Source organism: Oncorhynchus kisutch, unplaced genomic scaffold (genome assembly GCF_002021735.2).
Source record: "Oncorhynchus kisutch isolate 150728-3 unplaced genomic scaffold, Okis_V2 scaffold1148, whole genome shotgun sequence".
NCBI lineage: Eukaryota > Metazoa > Chordata > Actinopteri > Salmoniformes > Salmonidae > Oncorhynchus > Oncorhynchus kisutch.
Window position 1 is genome coordinate 20,853 of NW_022263093.1, and position 9,418 is coordinate 30,270.

At 43.4% G+C, this 9,418-nt stretch overlaps 2 protein-coding genes across 2 annotated transcripts; both read left to right on the forward strand.

Annotated features, from left to right (window-relative positions):
- The first annotated feature begins 1,553 nt into the window (after window positions 1–1,553).
- On the forward strand, window positions 1,554–5,581 carry LOC116364998 (uncharacterized). The gene is made up of 8 exons (XM_031817782.1): window positions 1,554–1,656; window positions 2,289–2,350; window positions 2,428–2,502; window positions 2,635–2,673; window positions 2,779–3,242; window positions 3,334–3,468; window positions 3,651–3,938; window positions 4,949–5,581. The coding sequence occupies exons 5-8, from the start codon at window positions 3,090–3,092 to the stop codon at window positions 5,033–5,035; spliced, it is 663 nt and encodes a 220-aa protein (XP_031673642.1). The 5' UTR covers window positions 1,554–1,656; window positions 2,289–2,350; window positions 2,428–2,502; window positions 2,635–2,673; window positions 2,779–3,089; the 3' UTR covers window positions 5,036–5,581.
- A 268-nt stretch (window positions 5,582–5,849) lies between these two features.
- LOC109892840 (Meckel syndrome type 1 protein homolog) lies at window positions 5,850–7,138 on the forward strand. The gene is made up of 3 exons (XM_031817783.1): window positions 5,850–6,046; window positions 6,249–6,370; window positions 6,989–7,138. Exons 1-3 carry the CDS (start codon window positions 5,970–5,972, stop codon window positions 7,042–7,044), a joined length of 255 nt encoding a protein of 84 aa, XP_031673643.1. The 5' UTR covers window positions 5,850–5,969; the 3' UTR covers window positions 7,045–7,138.
- The last annotated feature ends 2,280 nt before the right edge of the window (window positions 7,139–9,418 follow it).

Genomic DNA, 9,418 nt, shown 5'->3' on the forward strand with positions numbered 1-9,418 from the left:
AAAGGCATCTTCTTATCCAGGACTGATGCTCTATGTTCAGCATGAGGACTCAACACACATTTCAAGCATATTATTTATTTTAATTGAACCTTTATTTAACTAGGCAAGTCAGTTTAAGAACAAATTCTTATTTACAATGATGGCCTACCCTGGCCAAACCCGGACAGAGCTGGGCCAATTGTGTACCGCCCTATGGGATTCCCAATCACGGCCAGATGTGATACAGCCTGGATTCAAACCAGGGACTGTAGACTGAGATGCAGTGCCTTAGACCACAGCACCGCACATAAACATATTACCATTTAACTACACTATTAAGCCCACTTAAAGCTGTGACATACTGCAGTGTATCACAGTTATTTTCAACCACAATAAGGTTGGAGTAAGGATAGAGATCCCCCCTGCTATGATGGGGTTGCAGAGGAAGAGAGTGTGGGACCAAAAGTGTTACTATGACCAGAAACAGCCAGGCCAGGGCTAACATGGGTACACTGACCCCAAAAAGAAAGCCCTTAACCATAAGTGAGTACACTGTGGCCATACCCAGAAGGGAGGGGGATACAGGAACTAACCCCTCCACTTGATTCTGGGCAGATGCACCAAACAGTACCAGCCCCAAGGTTGTGTAAAAACCCCTGTGTTGATAGAGAGCAGCTGAAACATGAGGAGGAACCAAACGGTGCCCACAGTCTTCTCAATCCCACCACAGAGGAGCACCAGAACCCCAATGCTGAGGAGTATCTGGGTCTCTGTCTGGTGGTGGAAGGAGTATGTGATGGGCTTGTGTACCGCAAAGGAAGAGGAGAGGATTAAACGGATGTTATCGGGTTGACAGACATCAGCGGCATTGATGTGTTGTGCTCTAGCTTGCTGCTGTAGCCTAATGGCACAATCTGTTACGTCATTAACGTTAGCTACACGTTGTAGCACGCCGCTAGATAACGTTACAACAGACCCATTCAAAGTGGCTAGCTAGCTACTGAGCATGATTCTTGAGTCACTCAACCCCTCCTTGCTAAGGTACCATGCCCATTGGCAAAAACTGTAGTTACAAGACTTTAGACATCTTCTGATAAACCGAAATATGTAGTGACTGTAAACAAAACTGATGATACTGTAACGGCCCTGGGTTTATAAGCGCGGAAATTGACTCTGCCGCACGAGCATGCTTTTGGGGCACAGTCGATAGCGCGCCGGACCTCGGGCTAGAAGGTCCGAGGGTTCGAGACCTGCTCCCTGTCTGTTTCATTACAATACTATAATGACAGCAACAATGCCACTTGTTAGCCTGAACTCAGGAGTAAAACTCTTGAACCTCTGAACCACATCTTTCTAAACTATTCGGGTGATCATGTTGATGCTCAGTACAAACTTGTCAAACTACTAGAGGATAATCAAGCACAATACAAAATGTCACTAACGACACTTTTCTTCCAATATTGCACAACACTTTAGCCAAGACTTGAGAAGCTAGCTTGCTAAACAAAAACAAATGTACTGAACTTCCGCATTTGGATTAATCACTTTCACAACCACAAAGATACTGTTGCGCAGACCATGAAGTGCGTTAAAGGCAGTGCTGCATTTAAAGACACTTCCTTCCACCTGCTGGCTTGTGCCTGAAATGTGATGACCAAGGAGTCCTCAACAGCTCATGTGAGTTAGATAGAAAGTTAGATATATTTGATTGGACAATTTAATAAAATAATAAAACCCGTTGAATTAAATAAAACGTGTCAGGCCAGGGACAACACAATAAAGTAAACGGTTTCTATTGTGGTCCCTTAATGTTACTCAAAGTAAAACAATAATACAACAAAATATTTGGCAAGGAATGGTTTCTTCCTATTGATATCATGTTGGTCTATCTATGTAAAACGTCCAACCAACCATCGATACAACCATTACTCAGTCAGTAAGATATAATAAGCACATCACGTTCGTTATTGAGCTACAACCAGTGAAAATATGATACCACTAGTCCGGCTCCAAACAAGCGTTTTTCTTGTGACGTATTAAGCGCAGTCATAAAGCTGTGACCCAAAATGACGTAACCATGCATTAATTCACTACATAAACGGTGTTCAGATTTGATTTAATCTGTTCAATAGTTTTCTTCACTCAGGTTGTTGCAGGTAATCTTTGGCCTTTTGGGGCACCTCCTTCCCAACATATATATACATATATAGGGAATAGGGTGCCATTTGGGATGCCATCTTTGTGTGTCTGTCTGTGTGTGAGTCAGGATGTGTTTTGTGTCTATTAATTGATGGAAATGTTTCCCTCAGAAAGAAAGATGGATCGTAATGATGAGAGAATCAAAAGAGCTTTAAGACGCCGCCCTTATGTGGTAAATATCAAATATTTGTTTGTTTTGTCCTGTTTTTGTTATATTATCACATTTTAAATTAAGTGTTGTGTTGACAGTTGAAACCAGTGAGGGTGAACACCCCTGATTCGGTGTTGTGGCCAACCGGCAAGGTGCACAGAAGGCCAAAGCCTGTAAGTCATATCTGACCTGAAACAAAAACACATACACATTAGTTATGCATTCTGCATGTACAAACTGCAGTTCTCAGAATTATAACAAATGCAGATATCCCTATCTAACTTCATTGAATGCTGTCTTGACAGTCTAATTCAGTGCAGACCCCTCAGATCCACAAAAGGCCTGTAAGTCAAATTCAACCACATAACAGTCCTTATATTATTTATTGATACACAATTCAAGGCCAATATGAGCAAAGCAGTGTTGAATTCATTCTTTACTGTTAACAGCCAATCATTGTGAGCTATGGGCAGGACCAGACATCTGGGGATGGATGGAGCATCAATCTAGAGCCTCTCAGCCAGGTCATCTCTGCTGTTCCCATAAAGACACAACAGTTAGATCAATCTGTTGATTCATATGGCCATTTTGGTTGGCTTGGTTGAATTGACAATTATCCATTCGAGATGCTAAAGAATCCTGTACTATGGAAGATCTTTTGCCCCACCCCTAATGTTATGGGAGTTGCATTTATTGCATTTTCAGTTACCCATGTATTACTCACTACTTGTACAACCATGTTGGATTGCCTACATATTCTATGTATTCTATGGCTGCCATGAGTACATGCCTTTCTCTGTCTCCTCAGTCTGGAAGGGTGACTAGGCTGATAGAGAGAAAATATGATGACGTGATCTCATCCTCCAGTTCTGATGACTTTTCCATCTACTCCTTCACTGACTGTGAATCTGAGGTAAAAGAGTTGTACCCTACCGTCCATGTCTTTATTGAGTGACATCACTGGGAGGAGGATGGTCTCTTGACTATTTGACTCTGATACACAGTGTGATGATGAGGATCATGAAAGGAGGACCCCAAAGCTGAAAGTTGAGAATGGAAAGGTGACAAAGCTTGATGTGAGGGATATGGACGAGGATGATGATCTGTCTCTCCACTCCTTCGATGAGTCAGACTTCCTGGTAAGTTCTGCATATTAAATATTTTTTATATATATACATGGGGGATTGGAAATGATGCAGACAATTACTTATTGAGTGTAGTCATGTATCTGCAATGTGTATAGAGTAGTTATAAAGTATTTCTACAGATTGTGTTGAACATAGCACTTTCCTGATATGTTACTAACTTTCTGGTCCTACAGAGCCCAGGGAAGGTCTCAGGTCCTGTATCTATCAAGAATGGCCTCTCTCCTCTTGTAACCTCAGCACACCGGACACTGGCTGAAGCCCTATGGGCCCTGCCCTCTGCTGTAGGCTCTCCCTACCCAGTAAATGTTCCAAGGCCTCGGACTCCTCTCAACCCTGTCATTATCGCTCCGCCCAGAACAGAGAACTTCCCATACCGCCACTGCCCTCGCCTGGCTCCCATCACCAACCTGAGCGAGACCGGCAGGAAGCTGCTCCAGGAAATGGCTGGAGTGACCCCACAGGTGAGAGGAAATACAAGAAGGGAATATTGGCCGTAAGTCCTTCTATAGTATAGCATAAGTCCTTCTCTAGTATAGTATAGCTCTAGGTATAGTAGCTCAAGAGAAGAGAGAACCCATAAACTTACATTACTTTATCTGCTTGTCCAAAATATTCAGGAAGGGAATGTCAATAAGAAAAAGAAGAGCAAGGCCAAAAAAGAATTGAAGCAAGAGAAGGCCAGTGAGACGAAACAGATGGGAAATGTTGGAGAAAGTAAGGAGGAGGACAAGAAAGAGGAAAAGAAGAGTCTGAGGAAGAGGTGAGGAAATAGAGGAGGGAGAAGTGGAACATAACCAGGGAATACTAGACTAGAGAATTAGAGAAATAGAATGAGGTAGCAGAGAAAGAGCAGCTATCTGATGTGTAAGTGCAAACTTAAGCAATAAGGCACGAGGAGGTGTGATATATGGCCAATATATCACGGCTAAGGGCTGTTCTTAAGCACGACGCAACACGGAGTGCCTGGATACAGCCCTTAGCCGTGGTATATTGGCCATATACCACAAACCCCCGAGGTGCCTTATTGCTATTATTAACTGGTTACCAACGTAATAAGAGCAGTAAAAATAAATGTTTTGTCATACCCGTGGTATACGGTCTGTTATAAACTGGGTGGTTCGCGCCCTGAATGCTGATTGGCTGACAGCCGTGGTATATCAGACCATATACCACAGGCATGACAAAGTATTTAATTTTACTGCTCTAATTACATTAACCAGTTCATCATAGCAATAAGAAAACTTGGGGGTTTGTGGTATATGGCCAATATACCACGGCTAAGGGCTGTATCCAGGCACTCCGTGTTGTGTTGTGCGAAAGAACAGCCCTTAGCTGTGGTATATTGGCCATATACCACACCCCCTCGTGCCTTTTTCCTTAAATATACCACGGCTTTCAGGCAATCAGCATTCAGGGATCGAACCACCCAGTTTATAATACTATTTATTCTCCTGTGGTTTTTAATTGACAGGTTTCTTCAGTGGCTGCTGTCCAAACTGAGATGTTCAAAGAAATAATGGACAACTATTACTTCTACCACACACACACAATGATTTGAGTATTGGTTATTCCTACAACACACACAAATGTAATTTCAGAGACAGGAACTATGATTAGCAAAATACATATATTGGTCTCATTCTTATATTTTGAGACATGCAGCATTATTTAAAAAATATATATATATTGATCCCCATACAGCCTATGATAATGAATTGGATTTACATGCTTAGGCTTGGAAATATAGCCAGGAGAAGCAAAGGACAGCACCAACCTTAGGGCAGTGTCACTGGTATTGGGGTCTTAGGTCTCCTTTGGCCAAAGTGAAGAGTTGAGGGCCCCTTACTGGTCTCCTTGCAATATCTGGTCTCCCACACAGAGATGGAAATCTACACCTGTTTAGACCCTGGAGGATATGGCTTCAGATGAAAGACAGCAGAGAGATGCAGAACGTAAAAGCTTCAAACACATTGATATGCAAATACAGGACCATTATAAACTGAAGTGGAGCATGCATCTGGTCTGAAGCATGTCAAAAGAGTAGAAATGAACTGGGACTGGAGGAATACATCACATTTAAACTAAATTATCATGTATCTGATTTAGCTACACTCATCTGTACTTTTATAGTGCTGTTTGAAAAGTGCATTTCCAATAAAGTTTTTTAAATTGGGGTTATTTGTGTCAGACAGATTTTTGTCATAATTAATTACATCAGAGGTTCTTAAACTTTTTACATCAAGGGAATATTATTATACTGATATTATCTTACCTGTTATCAGTGGGGGTGATTTATTCTGTTGCTCTGGACTGTATCCCACGGTAGGTGGCTGTAGTGAACCAATAAATAGTTGTATTGCTCGCCAGAAACCCAACCAGGCTGGCAGGCAGTTGTTACCATGCAACCAGCTGCTGTATACATAGCGCGCGTGTGTGTATGTTGCTAACCTAGCTAGTTAGCTAGCCATCAATAAAGTTCCCAATGTTACAACATGGCAGACGGCTGGAGCACCGACACCGGAGAGGCTGCCTATCGTTCCCGGGATGCTGTCAAAAACCTTACAATTAAGTAAGTTGCAGTTGGCCGTTGTGTGGCTTTTAGTCCTTGCATTGCCATATAAGCAAGACACTGTCGTTAGCTCTCAAAGCAGATGATGATGATCAACACCCAGTATATTGCTTGACCTGATCCCTGAGTTTGCCATGAAAACATGGCATTTAGCTAGCTAGAATCCTGTTTACTTTGTTTATATTTACAATGGTGTTTACAGGATCCGTATTCAGAGAGTCACCTCCACAGCAGCCCTCTCCCAACACCTTCAGCAGCAGGTTTGGACTCAACAGGAGAGGGGAGGCATTGAGCTGGACACCCTCAACTCACAGACTCAATCAGGTGTTAACACTGTTTTGAAACAGGAAGATGATGTTAGATGTTTTGAAACAGAAAGATGTCAGATGCTTCTTAGTTGAGTAGATGTCATTTTCGTGGTGACTAGATACGGACCACAACATCTTGGTTTTGTTTCAGCCAGAAATGATGAGGAGTTAGTGGTAGGCTGGCAGGAGAAGCTGTTCAGTCAGTGTCCTTATAACAAATAAGAATTTACTGTTTAGGATAGTTTGTTGCATAGTAAGGTGTGTGTGTGTGTGCACAATATGAAGTGGTTTTGTTCCAGAGAGAGTCAGTATGCCAGACTCCGCTGGAGAGACAATACCACACAGAGATCATGGCTCAGGAGCGGACCAGGGGCAGACAGAACTGCAGGATTTTCACCTACACCGATTCTGACTGCTACACCAATTGGGAAGGGGTGGTTTTCAACAGAATCTCCATTTCTGTAACGGTTCTGTAACCAAAGACTCTGGGAGACGGAGCAGTATAGGGGGAGGATTTTATAGGGGGAGCTGGAGCAGACGTGGCAATTTCATTATTCAAAACAAAGCATTTACCTATTTTCTGTCCAAAAGAAACGTTAGTGTTTTAAAGCTGTTTTTGATGTACTCACTACAGCATTCCCAGAGTATGGTGACGCAGGTCAAGTCCAATCCTACCTTACTGGCACATAGGATGGCCAATGTCAGACACAGACGACAGGACAGACGCCCCGCTCATTTACAATTGCGACCTGGCCAAGATAAAGCAAAGCAGTTCGACACATACAACGACACAGAGTTACACATGGAGTAAAACAAACATACAGTCAATAATACAGTATAAACAAGTCTATATACGATGTGAGCAAATGAGGTGAGATAAGGGAGGTAAAGGCAAAAAAAGGCTGTGGTGGCAAAGTAAATACAATATAGCAAGTAAAACACTGGAATGGTAGATTTGCAATGGAAGAAAGTGCAAAGTAGAAATAAAAATAATGGGGTGTAAAGGAGCAAAATAAATAAATTAAATACAGTAGGGAAAGAGGTAGTTGTTTGGGCTAAATTATAGGTGGGCTATGTACAGGTGCAGTAATCTGTGAGCTGCTCTGACAGTTGGTGCTTAAAGCTAGTGAGGGAGATAAGTGTTTCCAGTTTCAGAGATTTTTGTAGTTCGTTCCAGTCATTGGCAGCAGAGAACTGTAAGGAGAGGCGGCCAAAGAAATAATTGGTTTTGAGGGTGACTAGAGAGATATACCTGCTGGAGCGTGTGCTACAGGTGGGAGATGCTATGGTGACCAGCGAGCTGAGATAAGGGGGGACTTTACCTAGCAGGGTCTTGTAGATGACATGGAGCCAGTGGGTTTGTCGACGAGTATGAAGCGAGGGCCAACCAACGAGTGCGTACAGGTCGCAATGGTGGGTAGTATATGGGGCTTTGGTGACAAAACGGATTGCACTGTGATAGACTGCATCCAATTTGTTGAGTAGGGTATTGGAGGCTATTTTGTAAATGGCATCGCCAAAGTCGAGGATTGGTAGGATGGTCAGTTTTACAAGGGTATGTTTGGAAGCATGAGTGAAGGATGCTTTGTTGCGAAATAGGAAGCCAATTCTAGATTTAACTTTGGATTGGAGATGTTTGATATGGGTCTGGAAGGAGAGTTTACAGTCTAACCAGACACCTAAGTATTTGTAGTTGTCCACGTATTCTAAGTCAGAGCCGTCCAGAGTAGTGATGTTGGACAGGCGGGCAGGTGCAGGTAGCGATCGGTTGAAAAGCATGCATTTAGTTTTACTTGTATTTAAGAGCAATTGGAGGCCACGGAAGGAGAGTTGTATGGCATTGAAGCTTGCCTGGAGGGTTGTTAACACAGTTTCCAAAGAAGGGCCAGAAGTATACAGAATGGTGTCGTCTGCGTAGAGGTGGATCAGAGACTCACCAGCAGCAAGAGCGACCTCATTGATGTATACAGAGAAGAGAGTCGGTCCAAGAATTGAACCCTGTGGCACCCCCATAGAGACTGCCAGAGGTCCGGACAGCAGACCCTCCGATTTGACACACTGAACTCTATCAGAGAAGTAGTTGGTGAACCAGGCGAGGCAATCATTTGAGAAACCAAGGCTGTCGAGTCTGCCGATGAGGATGTGGTGATTGACAGAGTCGAAAGCCTTGGCCAGATCAATGAATACGGCTGCACAGTAATGTTTCTTATCGATGGCAGTTAAGATATCGTTTAGGACCTTGAGCGTGGCTGAGGTGCACCCATGACCAGCTCTGAAACCAGATTGCATAGCAGAGAAGGTATGGTGAGATTCGAAATGGTCGGTAATCTGTTTGTTGACTTGGCTTTCGAAGACCTTAGAAAGGCATGGTAGGATAGATATAGGTCTGTAGCAGTTTGGGTCAAGAGTGTCCCCCCCTTTGAAGAGGGGGATGACCGCAGCTGCTTTCCAATCTTTGGGAATCTCAGACGACACGAAAGAGAGGTTGAACAGGCTAGTAATAGGGGTGGCAACAATTTCGGCAGATAATTTTAGAAAGAAAGGGTCCAGATTGTCTAGCCCGGCTGATTTGTAGGGGTCCAGATTTTACAGCTCTTTCAGAACATCAGCTGAACGGATTTGGGAGAAGGAGAAATGGGGAAGGCTTGGGCGAGTTGCTGTGGGGGGTGCAGTGCTGTTGACCGGGGTAGGAGTAGCCAGGTGGAAAGCATGGCCAGCCGTAGAAAAATGCTTCATGAAATTCTCAATTATGGTGGATTTATCAGTGGTGACAGTGTTTCCTATCTTCAGTGCAGTGGGCAGCTGGGAGGAGGTGTTCTTATTCTCCATGGACTTTACAGTGTCCCGGAACTTTTTTGAGTTAGTGTTGCAGGAAGCAAATTTCTGCTTGAAAAAGCTAGCCTTGGCTTTTCTAACTGCCTGTGTATAATGGTTTCTAGCTTCCCTGAACAGCTGCATATCACGGGGGCTGTTCGATGCTAATGCAGAACGCCATAGGATGTTTTTGTGTTGGTTAAGGGCAGTCAGGTCTGGGGAGAACCAAGGGCTATATCTGTTCCTGGTT

What these genes read in the sequence shown, in the direction of transcription:
- LOC116364998 (XM_031817782.1), top strand. Translation starts at nt 3,090, where the DNA reads ATGTATTCTATGGCTGCCATGAGTACATGCCTTTCTCTGTCTCCTCAG. An exon ending in TCACTGACTGTGAATCTGAG is followed by an intron (nt 3,243 to 3,333) that starts GTAAAAGAGTTG and finishes TCTGATACACAG; the next exon opens with TGTGATGATGAGGATCATGA. An exon ending in TCGATGAGTCAGACTTCCTG is followed by an intron (nt 3,469 to 3,650) that starts GTAAGTTCTGCA and finishes CTGGTCCTACAG; the next exon opens with AGCCCAGGGAAGGTCTCAGG.
- LOC109892840 (XM_031817783.1), top strand. Translation starts at nt 5,970, where the DNA reads ATGGCAGACGGCTGGAGCACCGACACCGGAGAGGCTGCCTATCGTTCC. An exon ending in GTCAAAAACCTTACAATTAA is followed by an intron (nt 6,047 to 6,248) that starts GTAAGTTGCAGT and finishes TGGTGTTTACAG; the next exon opens with GATCCGTATTCAGAGAGTCA. An exon ending in CAACTCACAGACTCAATCAG is followed by an intron (nt 6,371 to 6,988) that starts GTGTTAACACTG and finishes TACTCACTACAG; the next exon opens with CATTCCCAGAGTATGGTGAC.